This window comes from Ananas comosus, linkage group 18 (genome assembly GCF_001540865.1).
Source record: "Ananas comosus cultivar F153 linkage group 18, ASM154086v1, whole genome shotgun sequence".
Taxonomy (NCBI): Eukaryota; Viridiplantae; Streptophyta; class Magnoliopsida; order Poales; family Bromeliaceae; genus Ananas; species Ananas comosus.
In genome coordinates this window covers 10,429,959-10,444,996 of record NC_033638.1, presented here as the reverse complement: position 1 = coordinate 10,444,996, position 15,038 = coordinate 10,429,959, and the positions used below count along the sequence as shown (strand labels likewise).

Here is a 15,038-nt window from a genome sequence, read left to right as displayed (position 1 = left end):
ATAAAAGAAGGGGACCATGGGGGGACCGCGAATCGAGATATTTTTGGTGGAACACCAGGTGAAATGATAATAATAATTAATAACAATAAAAGTAATAATGTAGGAGGAGGAAAAATGAAAGGGAAGAGACGTTGGTTGAGTAATCAATTTTCCAAATCCTGCTTTAGTTACGGTCCATTTTGAATGGAAAAAAGTATCATCTGACCTTTTATTCCGTCTCAGGTAAAGCTCTCCAGTGTGACCGCGTATAGCGCGCCTTACGAGTGTCGTGTTGTTATTACTCCAATTGGTTTTACCATTGACCTGAAATACACATTTATTAATTATATATAATAATAACTGAAAATAATTAATAAATTTAATTCAAAGACCTCGACTCGTGCAGTCAAGCAACTCTGCGGATGCACCCTCACACTGTAATATGCATAAACAAAGACAGGTAGGAATAAACTTTCAATCAACTAATGCGAGTAAAGATACTGAATAGAAGCAGAGGATGACCCTATAATACCTAAGAAACTTATTACATTTAAAATCAGAAGTTCTCGATTCTTATTCCATAAGCATCAAGGGGTCCCGAGTTAACACTCTCTCTCTCTCTCTCTACATATATATTCTAACCAATATTACCTCTTACAAGTTACACCCGGGATTCAATATCAGTTCTCCTCACCTTCTTTCTCGCTCCCGCATCCACGGTAATATACTAAGTCGCTTCAGCATCATTCGCTTAAACTTCTGGTCCTTTACCCGCCACTGGACTACTCAATCTGGGAATCTCCCTCTTTTAATGATTATAACATAGTCTTCATTTTACGGAAAGATTTAACCAATGAGATTGCCCAAAATTATGGACATATCTATTAACGACCTGCTTTAGACCCTATGGCTTGTCCATCACCAACTCATCATCGGCTCCTCTCCACCCTGCGCCGCGGCTAAGCTTTCCGAGTGAAAGGCTTTTGAAGCTGCTGCTGCTGCTTCCTTCACAGCCGAAGCTACGAACCCTGCTCGAGCTTCTCGGCTTTGGGGAGCTGAGCTTTTCTTCGTCGTTGTTGGTGGCGGCGACTGTCACCACAACAGCAAGACGCGAAATGGCGCGGCGGCAGAATGGGCAGGCCGGAGAGGGGGGGCACGAGGCGGTGGTAGTAGTAGCATTGGGCTTGGTGTGGCAGCAGAGGGCGAGCGTGCAGGGCGCGCACATCTGGTGCCCACATTCTAGTATTGAAATGGTGCAGATCTGATCAAAGCAGATGCTGCAGAGCTCGGCGTCACTTGCCTAAAAGAGAATGAAAAGAACAAAAAGAAACGTTATGAACATGAAATGAAGAAACATGAAATTTAGGAGGGTGTTGATAAAAAAAAGAAAGAAGAAGAAGTATAAGCTTCAAGCTAAGCGACAAACATCAAATGTCCAATAGTATGATTGATGAAGAGAATTGAATATGGTGACAACTCTATTCAAATTCGAGTGAACCAAGAAGAGAAAGAACTACCTCAGAGATACTATCATCGGCTCCATCGTCTGAACGCGAAGGGGATGGCAAGGAATATCTTGTCCCCTTCAAGATCTTCTTCTCCCTTTCCCTGTTGGCCTCCATTAGAGCTGCCTCCAAGAGAGCCTTTGCATCAGGATCAAGCTCACTGATGAACTTCAGTGGAGAAGGCCAAACCAGAGGCTCTGCTGATGATGGATTCAGTAGAGCTGCGCATGCTCCATGACATCGTTTCAGAGCGACCTCGTACGGAATTCTCCTGCAGATACCAGCCAAAGATAAGACCGTATGATACTCTATATAATATAAAATTACAGGAAATATCATATTTCATTCAAGAGGATTCTTGTAAATTCAACACAGCAGAAGAGGGGCCTCTCCTTAAAATTATAAATTTAAGTTCAGCCGCGCTGTAGAATCACCACTTGTAATGGCTAGTAAGTAAGAAAGATTGCATAGCAATTTTGGCTCAGTAAAAACCTGATAGAATAATAGCAGCAAAAGTTGGTGAAAAACATAAAGCAGATAGTCATAAACGGCATCAGACTCCAAACTACACATTCTTTGCGGACTAATCCATCCATTTGATTACCTAAATGCATTACATTGGACCCTCCAATTAGAGAAAAAAAGACATGATTAGTCGATCCTTCACTCTAGCTTAAGACAGAAATTTTAAGAGCAGCGGCATGTGGGCTTCATATATCGGATGGACAAAAATATATCCTTGTAGATATCAGAATTCTTCAACAAACCCGAAAAAGGATCGGAAAAGAAAAGCCACCATGAAAGATCCAAAGAGCACGAAAAATGGAGAACAATTAAAAGTAAGTAATAAATCAGGCCAAAACAGCATGAATTCACTTGAAAGATACGACAGGAAAAGAATTCGAGTGATGATCCTCACCCTGCTGAATCTCTTTGAAGCCGATCAGCGCCCCACGAGAGCAACTGACGAACACAATCCAAAGACCCTCCTCGAGCGGCCAAATGCAGAGGTGTACTGCCCGGAAAGCTGCGATTGAAACTTTTAATTAAGCAAACAGAACAGAAATAAGAAATGGAAAAAAAAAAAGGGGGGGGGCTTGCTGAAATAACCCATATGTGCCGGTAGGAGCAGAGACGATGGCCCCATTTTCTAATAGAATATGGACGCAATCATGCCGCCCTTGCCTCGCTGCAAGATGCAGAGGTGTCGCCCCGCTATCGTCTCTAACATTTACAAATCTGGCAAATCCCCTGCAGTTTAAAAGCAAATGAGATAGAAAGAAAACAAAAAGGATTTGCAATTGATTGTTATAACAAGTAAAAGGAGGAGAAATAAAGGATTTTGACAAAGACCCACCAAGATCCTGCGACAGGACTGGATCGCGCTGCCGAGAGAATCGCTTGCAAGCAATCCGACTGGCCGTAGTGGGCCGCATGATGCAAACAAGTTCTTCCGTGCAGTGAATCAAACATCAAGATCTACCACAGTTCAAACTACACCAATATCACTAAAATACACATATAATTGAAGACTCCAAGCAAGAACAATCATATCAAACTTCAGAAGAGCAGGGAACGGAATAAGGATTAGAACTTTGCTCACATTTGCCCCTGATTCGAGGAGCTTTCTCAAACAATCGATCTCACCGTGCATCGCCGCGAGCATCAAAGGAGTCTTCAGAACAAAAGGAAAAAAATTAAAAAAAATCACACTGAAATCAGATCTTTGAACATGCAATCCCTCAGATCCGTCCATTTTGACCATTTCCTCACCTGTTTATGCCGATTTACCACATCAGGATGAAGCGATCCATCCAAAATCAACGATAGAACCTACAAAAAGCCTTAAAAATTTCATAAGCACACTACCAAATCGAAAAAAAAAAAAAAAAAACTACAAAGAGGGAGAGGCGATTAAGCGAAGCCGACCTCGACGCGGCCGTTTGCGGCGGCGATGTGGAGAGCGGAGAGGCGGTCGTAGATGGTGGTGCGGCGGAGGAGCTCGGGATCGGCGCGGAGGGCGGAGCGCACGGCGTCGGCGTCCCCGGCTTGGATCGCGCCGAAGAAGGCGTGCTCGTCGCTGGATCGGCTGAAGCTCGGGCCCTGCCCCATTGGATCGGATCGCTCCCTCCTCCCCCGTCTCCGGGGACGACCCCGGCGATGGCTCCGGCGCGCCACCACCGCGCCGTGGGGAGCGGGGCGAGAGAGAGGGGAGTAGAGAGCTTATTATAAGGAGTTGGGGTAAAAGAGTAGTGGGATTTTAAGTGGAGTTTTAACTTTAAGGAGTTTAAGAGTGTTGATTTAAAAAATAATAATAATAAAAAACAGAGGAAAAGGTTTTTTGAAATATCTAAAGAATCTAACACTTACTGTTAATGGTGAGATTATCTCAGCGCATTAAATTTTTGTTCTCCCTTTTTAAACAAATCTGGTTGCCTTTTCACATAGGCATACTCAGAAAATATTCTTATATTTTATATAAAGATAATNTATTATGGGAGATCTGTCCGTCGGATTTGCAAATGGGCTGCGCCAGCTCTTCCGGTACTGTCGAACCATCGAAACCACAATTTTGTTTTATTGCCTAAACTGGTCGCAGATTCGCGACGAAACTAATCATCTCTCGTCTCCACAACAACGATAACATATATATATATATATATATATATATATATATATATATATATATATATATATATATTATGCGCATTATAAAAATAAAAAGTTTATATTATTTTAATATAAATTTAAAAAAATGCTATATGTTCGCTTTTTTATAAAAATATAAATCTTACACCCCCAAATCTAAATTTTAATAAAATTCTAGTAAGTTTTAATGCAATTACACCTACTCTAAGGTGTATAGATAGTATTAGCCCATAAATTCATTATGTTATTTTTTATTATCATTTTATATAATAAAATATGATTAGTTTAAAAATCAAATGCTTTACTTGAGTAGTTGTAATTAAAACAAACATAAAGTGAAAAAAAAAAATGGAGCTTTACTGAGAAAGTATTGTGTGGAAAAGCTGTTCCAAATAATCCTACATTTTTTGTTTCAAGGTGTTCCTAACACTTTCTAGGTGCAAACAAAAGCCTTTGAATTGGAATCTTGTGTAGTTTGACTATGATTTGCTTTATTAAAACTCCCAAAAAGCAGGGGAAAGAAAATGAAAAACACACACACAAATACAAACATGAAAAAATGTTCAGAAAACTAAGGCAAACCATGGTTATATTTTCTATAATAGTGAGGTATCTTGGAAATTAAAGGCTAAAAAAGCAAAGTTAGGTTCTTAACTTCAACTAATAGACAAAGACAATGGGCTTGTACCAATTTTCCAAGAAAAACAAAAAAAAAGTCAGTGGTGTAGTATTACTAGCTAAAGGGTGACTGAACATAGAAATGGACAATCAAAGAGGAAACAAAAGAGAGTATATATAAGAGGGCCCACAAGTAATTTTCTTTTCATGGGGATAAAAGCTTGGATAATAACTCCAGTCACTTTAGGAGGATAATATATTTTTACATATTAGATATAAAAATATAAAAATATTATTTCTCAGTAACTTACAATTTTTTAGAGAATAAAATTGATTAGTATAGATTTTGCATAAATTTTATACATATTTCATTAAGGTATGTAAGATGGTCAAGATTTAATTAAGAAGAATGCGATAATTTTAAATTAAAATGACAAAAAAAATTCTTTTCCACTTCATGAAAATGGGACGGAATTGCGAAATAAATTCTTGGCATTGTTATTAGTTCTATAAGTAAGCAATTGGACGTGATTTACGAGAGTTACGACCGATTTGACCAAACAGTTGGAAAATATTTTTAGGTGAGTCAAATTCCAAACAAGTACTAATCGGCAGAGTATACATTTTATTTTTTTTCTTTTTGTATATAGAGATCTTATCCAAAATTTAGAAAAAGAAAAAAAAAAGTCTTAAGTTAGGGGTAGGGATTTTTTTTTGATTTTCCATCCCAAAAAGTCATTAATTGAGCCATTAATCCGAATAGTTCCGGGTTCGGGTCCCGGGCAACACATACGGAAAATAGAAAAAAATCTATCTTTTTCTATTTGAACTCAAAAATGTTGGTCCCACCGTTCGCTTGGCCGATGCGATCGATCGTTTTCATTGTGCTTCGGATTGAAAGTCTCATTGCATCTGCAAATTTTGTTTCATACAGTTCACGGCGAGGATAATTAACTAGTTAGATTAACTGATTAATCGTTTATTTGACAAGGTATCTACTGAGAAGTAAGCACTTAGCTGATGACTTAACTACATTTTAGAAGCTAATAATTGTAATTGGCTTGTTGGACTGGTGATTTAACATCAGACTCTGATCTTGTAATTGAAAAGCCTTCACCATGCAGTCCAATCATGCAAAAACTCAAGCTGAAACTGATATGTAACAACACTGTAACTCAAATTCTGACTACTGCAATTATCTCTCAAGTACTCTCTCTCTCTTTTGAAACAACTGACATTGAATTCATGGTAATTATTATATATAGTCATGCAGAAACACACTTGATATACGCTGCAAATTTATGATTCTCACAGGCCCTGTGAACCTTGTACATTAGCTTGTCAGATACATTATATGGTCATAAATGGCCAGTTGTAGACAGTGTAATCTGTTGGACAGGGAAAGTTTAAACTTTGAAAGGGTATGTTACTTTCACCGTTAAGTAGTTCAGTTGCTCCGTACCTTCATTAATAGACATAATTTTTATTTGATTAGTATACATTCATGTTTTGATCCTTTATAAATTAAAGCTTTTTGGAGTTCCAATGTGTACAGTATTTATTTATTTATTTTTTTTTTACAACTGTTTATGAAAATGAAGAATTGCTTTGGAATAGTTATGATTAATAGAATGTTAAAAATGTTGGCCATTTATTTATTGGAAAGGAACCGCGAAAAAATTATTAGGCAGAATACGGTGGTCTTTGCTCTGCTTAAATACAGAATATATGGCCTTACAAATAGAATTTGACTAATTGAGGATGGGGATTCTAATATCTAGTTTTAAATATTGAACTTGTTTGATGCAGTTGATGTAATAAAAAATTGCATTCATACGATTATGTTATGTTATGTTATGCATAAAGCGAGGCACCACACATATACAATGCTGTGCCCATAACAAGTTAACTAATAAGATTGGACTCAAAATTTGGCACATGGATCTCTACTAACTCCACATGATTTAGAAATAGTATGAATTGTTGATCTTCTTGGTTTACAAAATCAGAAATCAGGTATTTCTTAATTGCTAATTCTCGCCAAAATTTTAGCTTTTTGTACAAAACTATTATTTTTTAAGTAGAAAAGTAAGTTATATTAAAAACCGTGCCTAAAAGAGACATAAAGGAATTGTGTGGGCCAGCGTTTCAACTCTTTAGACCGTAACTAAACAGCTCGAAAACCGTGAAAATATTTGACTGTAGTAACTGTCCATGCGACACTCATGCATGTTCCAAAAAGATATTTGGGGTTCATTTTCTCTCCCACAAAAAAAAAAAAGAAAAAAAGAAAAAAAGAAAAAAGGAAAACAAAGAGGGAGGTTTAGATGTTATGAGGAAGGTTCTACGCACCGGTAGTGGAGTTAGTGGCCAACCACAAGAGCCAAACAAGATGATGTGGGCAACCCTGACCCATACATATAACACCCCACATGAATATAAAGTAGTGGACAATGAATAGAGTGTACGTGTTCTAACGCGAGTTGTCGATTGCGTTTGTTTCTTTCTTTACATTTTTTTTTACTTTTTCTTTAATTTTCTTTTATGTGTTAACGAATGAGCTTAATTATGGAGCTATAAATTTATGTATTAGTTCCCAGTGGGTGGAATTTTCGCTGAGGCAAGAGGTTATCGAGTTCAATTATTATTAATAGAAGATAATAACTAATAGTTAATGGATCTCCACGTCCCATAACTGGAATATATATACTCTTTATTTAAACGGAAAGTGGAAAGTTGAATGATAGGAAGCTTCCCACATGCATGCATGCATGCACGCACTGGTAGTGCTTATTTAAAAAACCAGAATTATATAATGAGCAACTTTGTTTAGTTAAAATAGCAGCTACAGATTTGGCAAATAAAATATTAAGAATTTATTGTGGTAGAAAACTTTTGAGAATCTTCTACATGTAAGAGTCATAAATTTATATGCGGGGGTCTTTGTTTTCTTCACTTGGTAACATCAAATAATTGGAAAAAAAGAACAAAAAAAAACCATCTTTAATAAATAACGTCAAGCTTAATTTGTTGAGAAGCCAATCTTCTGATTTCATGCGAGGGGTCCAACATATCAAAACCAAAATTAGTATCATCACATCACAACTCAAAGATGAGATAAGGCTTGGATCTGTGAACGTTCTTTCAAAAAAGAAAAAGGATCTCTAAATCTCACTTAGAAATGGGCCAATCCACGAGTACACGGACGTGATTCGATTTAATCTACTTTTTAACTTAAGACCATTCCGAGTTAGAAGAAACTAAATAAGTAGTTCAACGAGGTTGCACAAGGCCATCCAAATTCCAGGGTGTTGTTAAATAAGATAGATAGCTGCAATAAGTCAAAGGAACATGGCATCTACAATTTCGGTAGATGTAACCGTCAAATTCATGCAATTTAAGGCACTGGTCTTTTGGGTGGAACAAAGATTTTAATAAGTCAAATTTTGATACTCATTATTTTGCTGTACATAGTAATAAACCCTGGTTGTTCTGCAATAACCCAACGACTGCTTCAACTTACGTTGTGTTATCCCCCACGATGTCCCTAATTATCCTCCACATCATAATATTATAATTATACTTTTAAAATAACCCAAATATATATATATAGAGTGACCTCTGTAGTTGTAGCATACGCTCCTCAGCTTTACGACTATCTCTTAGATCAACCAAGGTACTAACTGCTTCAACCAAACTTTTGTTACAAGTATGCTTGAGTTTTACGAGAATAATTATACTTACCCTTATCATTATCATTACATTATCCTTAAAATAGTAAAATACATTCCTATAATTTAGCCAACAATAATAGAGGCAATGGTACACAATTTGTCTCCAATTTGCCTCCAAACTAAATGCACACCATTGACAAACCATCATCCTTCTAGAAGTGCATGACCATCACTCACATTGACAAAATATCTGATATTTCCAACCATCTTATGAGGGAATATATCAAGCCTTATACCTAATCTCCGGTATTCATCACAGTACCGTCTACAACAGTTAAAGGGTTTGCAATCAAAGATCCCAGTTGTGATAGGAGAAAAAGAACTCATCTCTAAGACTTCAGGGATGTAATTACTAAAAAATGAATAATAACAACAAATTCATGCATAGTGAATAAAAGCCACTAGGAACGTGAACAGCAAATCACTCGTAATGGTGAATCAGGTTCCAATAACACTGAGTGCATATAGGCCTAACGGTTCGATCCAGACACAGAGCAAACCGAAGCTGGACAACCCAAACTAAATACAAATACAAGCAAAATTCACAGAAAAGTAAGGAGCAAAGAAGAACGGTCAACTCAGTAAGTAGGGTAGTAGTACCCGGTATTCGCGGTGTAGGCCATCGGCATCCCATAAGGCATGGTCGGGTTGGGGTTATACCCGTAGGCATTGTTGAGCTTTGCCAAGCTAGTTTGGCCCTGCATCCCATCTCTCTGGTACTGATTCCAAACCTGCTGCTCCTGCACCAACAGCTGCTGCTTCTTCTCCATGTCCGACATCTGTACATAGGACGGCGGGGGAAAGCTCAAAGAAGCCGAAAATGGGTCGCCCCCAACAGTTTGTAACGTGCCATCAGGTGCGGGTAGGGCTAGCACTTTAGTATTCTGTCCAGGGGCCGGCAAAGCAACACTGCTCGCACTTCCGCTGCTCATTTGGGCACTCACATGCTGTCTGACCACCCCTTGATCGTACATCCCGTTTAAGAGCAACGGATCGAACCCTCCTGCTAATGCGGCCTTCTGCTTAGAGAGATTGCTCGCGGTTTCAACGAGAGCGAGCTCCCAGTCGGCTTTACCAGACTCGGCGGCGGGTGTCTGCCATGCCGATGTCACTTCAGGCTCTCCGTTAGTAGGAAAGGCCGTCCACGAATTATTAGTACCGTTGGCAGCGGGCGGGCCTGAGAACAGAGCCAGCGCGAGCTTGTTCCCCTGTTCGTCTGCCGTGACTGCTTCTTCCCTGAGATCCACCAAGTCGGCCACCGGCTGTTTGGCAGGTTGCTCCTGAACCTCCACCTCCTCTTTCACCGGCTCCGGTTCCTCCTCTTTCCAATCCTCAGGTGCCGGGAGCGCCTTAATACTGTTCATATCCTCGACTGGCTCTTCACTAACCGGCTCGGCAGGGGCCGGCGCTCGCGGCGGGGACTTGGGCCTCTTCGACCTATCTCTCATGAACTCCTCCAAAGTTTCCAATAGCTTGTCGGTGATCCGCTGCACCTCGGGAAACTCCGAAGTCCGCGCAACCCCTGTGTCCTTGCACCAGGCGTAGAATGCACAGAGCTCGTCGATCTGCTTGGCCGCGCTAGCATACGCCTCAAAAGCCTTGACGCATTCGGGATACTCCATGTCGAAGAACTGGTCGAGAAGAACGGCCAAAGCCTCACAGATATCTGCGTAAAGCTGGAAGCTTTCTTTAGCAATCGGGTACAGGGCGATCAGAATCATGCGGCTGTGCTTGGCGGCTCCTGTGGGGCGGCAGGCGAGGAACCGATCGAGCAGCTGCTGCAGCTGGTGCATCCGGCCCAGCACCCGCTCCGGCTTCATGTCCCTCAGCGGGGTCGGGGGCTTCCTCTCTTCCCGATTGTTGTCGGGGGAGCGGCCGTAGCTCCCACTCCCGTAGTTATACGGATCGGGGTCCCGGTAATCACTGGGAGAGGGAGATCTCCAATTGCGGTCCCGGGGCGACTGGTAGGTGGATCCGCCGCTGTTGCTGCCGCCGCCGCCGCCGCTGTTGCTTTGCTTGCGCTCGTAGAGCATGCACTCGAGGCGCTGGTCGAGGTAGAGCGCGTAGGTGCGGACGAAGGCGGAGTGGTCCCAGGAGTGGGAGTGGGCCTCGTCGCGGAAATCGGACATGTTGAGGAGGCGGGTGCCGCGGCGGGTGGCGTAGAGGATCTCGTGGCGGAAGGCGGGGTCGCCGTCGGAGAGGAGGCGGTGGACGAGCATGAGGGCCTTGAGGGCCACGATCCAGTCGCGGGTCTTGCCGAGGCGGCGGGAGACGGTGGCCACGCAGGCGCCGACGTAGCCGCGGGAGTAGGACGTCAGGTTGAGGATCTCGCGCAGGTACTTCTCGTCCGCGGGCTCGTCGTCGTGGCTCGTCGCCTTCACGATGGCCACGTCCAGCTCCGGGGCGATGTTGCTCGACACCTTCGCGATCCCGATGCTCGTCTGGTCCTTCACCGCCCCCAGCGCCTTCCGGATCGTGCTCGGCGCCATCTCCCGATCGATCCTCTCACTCCCCTCTGAGCCCTCTCCTCCTACCTCCGATCTCGATCGCCTCAAACCTTTACTCTGATCCGACCTATACCTCGACGCAGCAAAACCCTAACGGATCGCACCTTTTTCGCACCAGATCTGATCGAAATGCGGCTTCAAATCAAACCAAACAAACAAACAAACGAAAAACTACTACAAATAGCTAAAATTACAGGAAAAAAGAACACCGGAAGGAAAAAACAAAAAACAAAAACAAAAACACCAGATCTAATCGAAACTTGAGGTTGATCAACAACATCTACAAAATAGGTAGTGATCTACAGCTCGAGATCTAACAAAAAGGCGCGGTAAGAGAGTCGGTACCTGATCGAAGATCCCGAAACCACTTGAATCGATCTCGAATCCCTCAGATCTACGAGTACCACGCTCCAACCTCTCTCTCTCCTACCTTCACTAGCGTCGCAGAGATCGCGCTTTCTCCGCCGCAGCGGCGGCCACCACAGCCCAAGGCCCAAATTTAGGGAGAGAGAGAGAGAGAGAGAGAGAGAGAGAGAATGGGGAGGAATCGCTTTTTCTCGGCGTTTTCGCACCCTCGGATCGATCGCGGCCCCTAAAAACTTGGCTTTGAACGAGGGGGAAGGATCGGCGTTTGTGCGTACTCGAAATTATACGGACGCCCGTACAGAAGAAATTGTCAGGGTGGGTTCGGTGGCGTCCACATTTTTATTTTTATTTTTATTTTTATTATTACAGAAAATAAAACGACATTTTACTCTCCCGTGAGGGACACGACGAACTGCGGGCCCCACGTGTCATAGGAATGAGAGAGGCATACAACCGTGACACCGAGCAACGCAATTCACACTGTTCTTGTCAAAACCAAAATAATTGCTTGATAACTACGTCTAGCACCTGGTGTGGTCACCGATAAAACTTCAACTCTCCACCGATTTAAATAAAAATAAAATAAATTTATGGTAATTAAAAAAAATAAAAAATAGAATAAAATAAGTGCATGCTAGCCTTGGAATGGCCGAGGGCCAGCTCATTAAGTTAAGTTTTTGTTGTAACACATTATTTATTAGTGTCGGTGGGGACAAGAGCATGCGCTTAAATGGGATTTATTATATCGTTCACTACATTTGACTCGGCCGGTTGCCTATTTTTCATTACCATTTTACCCTTATCAATTCATGTTCTCGTGTGTCATCGGTTAGGAGTCTGTTCGGTCTAACTTCTAAAAAAATAATTTTTGTAAAAATAATTTTAGTTTGCAAAATTAATTTTGATAAAAAATTGTAGAGCGTTTGGCTGAATTTAGACAAAAATAATTTTTCTGAAATAATTTTCTACAGCTGTTTGGCAAAAAGAGGTGGAAAGTTCGATGGGAAGTTCTATCCTCCTCCACCTTGTACGTGTTCATTATAGAATTAAATTAGCTCCTAGCCCTTAAAAAAAATATTCCTTTTTTTTTTTGAGAGATAGGTAGCACGCTACCCGCTTCGTTTATTTCATTTAGAAATAAATTTAGCTGGAAATGTGAATCAACTAGGATTCGAATCTGGGTCTCGGGTACCAACCACCAAGCTCTTTGCCACTTTTGAGATCTTAGATGTACATCTTATACTTTAATATTAGTTGTACAGGTCATATAAATGAATATTAAAGAATGTTATTAGAAGAAAAAAGACTATATAAAAATAATTTTAATAACTTATTTAAGTCTAATTAGAAGCAACAAATTAGTTATTTTTGATCTCACAAACTAACAACAAAAATTTCTGATTTTATTCTATAAATATATATAAAATGCTGTGTAAAAAACCTACTACTACTGGATATGGAAAGTAATTTAGCCATGTAGGGTCCAACATGCCTTGCTCGGAAAAGTCCTTTATATATATATTTTTTCTAACATTAACATAGTGAGTGGTTGAATGTGATGTATTTGTACTGACTAAATTAAGACCTTGATGAGAACATAAAAGGGAAAAAAAAATTCAAGTATATTGAGAGTTTATATATATATCTTAGAAGGCTCGTGAAAATATATACTGTTATTAATGTGGTATTGCTTGTGTACTGGTTAATAATTAATTCAACATTTATTAGAGTTGGTAATCTTATTGAATGATACGGTTGATTACAGAGCCAAATATTTACTTTCATGTGTATGAAATTGATCAATAATATTTTTGAAACTTATGAGATAAAATAGGTTCCTGTTAACTGTTTCCTTCTTATTAGTCATAGTTTTGGTATACATATATATAAACTACAAATCCAAGCCCAAATAAACCGACCAATTCAACCAGTCTAATTGGTCAAATGGATCGAGCCCAACACCCTTCGTCCCGACTCATCCTCTTTCGTCCTCTGTCCAAACGTAGATCAAAACTCACGTGTTTTCATCTTTGTAGCAGAATTCAAATTCTGAAAATATTACGTGAACAGAAGGCATTTTCGAATGCAGCATCGGCTCTCGCCATTCTTTTTTACGCCATGCATTCACGTAGTAAATATAGGAAGTATCAAAATAGCATCAATCGAAGAAGTTGAGCTGGTAATTTGTCCCCACTATGCAATCAAGACGCAATAGGAGTTTCCTTTACTTCGCTAATATTAGGCCTTTTCTTCATGGTCCAGAATGGCCCAGGGCCCAAATGTCTAGACCCAATTCTATGATTTGCTCTTCAGCGACTTTTAATAATTTTACCGACCGTCCCTAGAGCAAGTGGCAAAAAACTTAGTAGTTGGTTTCCGAGATTTAAGTTCGAATCCTACTTGATTCACATTTCCAGCTAAGTTTATTTTTAAATGAAATAAACGAAGCAGGTAGCATGCTACCTATCTCTCAAATAATAATAATAATAATAATTTTTAAATACGGTGACTGAAAATTTTTATTCTTTTTTGAAAATTATAATTACTGTACCATTGTACCAACCGTGCCTGACATTGTTGATAAAAATTTGATAGTCGGTATTTAAGATCCCAAATCAGTCTAACTACTTTACATTTTTAGTTAAAGTTGTTTTTAAAAAATAAATAAAATAGGTGTTTATTATCTTTTCTTGCTCAAAAAAAAAAAACCCATTTTATACAATATTTATTATTTTTGTGGATGCAGCAATATATTTTGTGGGGAATAAAAACAAAAGTAGAAAGTACAAATATAATTAATTACTTCCTAATAAGTAATGCTTTTACATAAAAATTAAATTCCCTTTATAACTGAATAATAATCAGGCTCCTCCAATCGGGCTTGGTGAACCACTCCGATGCTCGCCACGTGTCCTCCCGGAGAAGATCGGTCGGTGCACGAGCTCGCAAGTTTTGCATCAAATTTGTTCGCACTTGTGGAATCACATGCACTGACGCACCTCCATTATGAGCCGTCATCGACCGAATACATCCACTATCGCACGGTACATCCACTCGTTTTCTGACAGGTGGCAAATTGCAAATCGTGTACTTCCCATTAGACCACGTGGCACCTGCTGTAGGGTTCACTCGTTCGCGAGTTGGCATAAAGGCCTTTCACCCAATCCCTCGCTGTCCTGGTAGTTGACTCATACAGCGTCGGATCTTAATCGGGCGGTGCAGATTTCGAGTGGGTACACCGGTGGTTGAGGTGGTGGGGCCCACATCGCCTAGGAGACCACGTCTGCCCATGTGCAGCCTTCTTCCGTGCCGCTCTATGGCGGGGGCCACAACAGTAGGCCCATTAGAGCCGACTCCTGCACAGCTCGGCTCCCCTGCTGAGCCGAGCCGAGCAGAGGATCCGGTTCCCATTGGATCCGTGATACACGAGCGGGGAAGTTATTTCTTTCTTTTTTTTTCTTTTTTCTTTTTTTTTTGTTTAGGTTCTAAAATAAACATCGGGTATTATTTGGTTCGGGGATAAATAAAAAGTAGCTATTTCAGAGATGAGTATAAATTGAGGTATAAACAGGAATTAGATGAATTTTGCGTTTGGATGAAATTTGGTTATTTCTGAAAATAAAAAAAATTAGCGTTTGGTTAGATGAAATGAAATAAGAAAGATAATGGGTTTTATAAAT

General features: G+C 40.4%; 2 protein-coding genes across 2 annotated transcripts; both read right to left on the bottom strand.

The window, feature by feature from the left end:
* On the bottom strand, positions 478-3,737 carry LOC109723950 (E3 ubiquitin-protein ligase XB3-like). Its single transcript, XM_020252491.1, has 8 exons — positions 3,414-3,737; positions 3,258-3,317; positions 3,088-3,159; positions 2,842-2,963; positions 2,595-2,735; positions 2,404-2,511; positions 1,497-1,755; positions 478-1,279 (listed from the first exon to the last, which is right to left on the bottom strand). The coding sequence occupies exons 1-8, from the start codon at positions 3,594-3,596 to the stop codon at positions 884-886; spliced, it is 1,341 nt and encodes a 446-aa protein (XP_020108080.1). The 5' UTR covers positions 3,597-3,737; the 3' UTR covers positions 478-883.
* LOC109723996 (probable clathrin assembly protein At4g32285) lies at positions 8,812-11,641 on the bottom strand. Its single transcript, XM_020252572.1, has 2 exons — positions 11,338-11,641; positions 8,812-11,112 (listed from the first exon to the last, which is right to left on the bottom strand). Exon 2 carries the CDS (start codon positions 10,972-10,974, stop codon positions 9,064-9,066), a length of 1,911 nt encoding a protein of 636 aa, XP_020108161.1. The 5' UTR covers positions 10,975-11,112; positions 11,338-11,641; the 3' UTR covers positions 8,812-9,063.

Bases quoted from the DNA above. Each gene is read 5' to 3' on its own strand.
- LOC109723950 (XM_020252491.1), bottom strand. From the start codon at position 3,596: ATGGGGCAGGGCCCGAGCTTCAGCCGATCCAGCGACGAGCACGCCTTC. The intron at 2,736-2,841 runs GTGGGTCTTTGT...TTTAAACTGCAG, and splicing joins AGTCCTGTCGCAGGATCTTG to GGGATTTGCCAGATTTGTAA. The intron at 1,280-1,496 runs GTAGTTCTTTCT...ATTCTCTTTTAG, and splicing joins CCGATGATAGTATCTCTGAG to GCAAGTGACGCCGAGCTCTG.
- LOC109723996 (XM_020252572.1), bottom strand. From the start codon at position 10,974: ATGGCGCCGAGCACGATCCGGAAGGCGCTGGGGGCGGTGAAGGACCAG.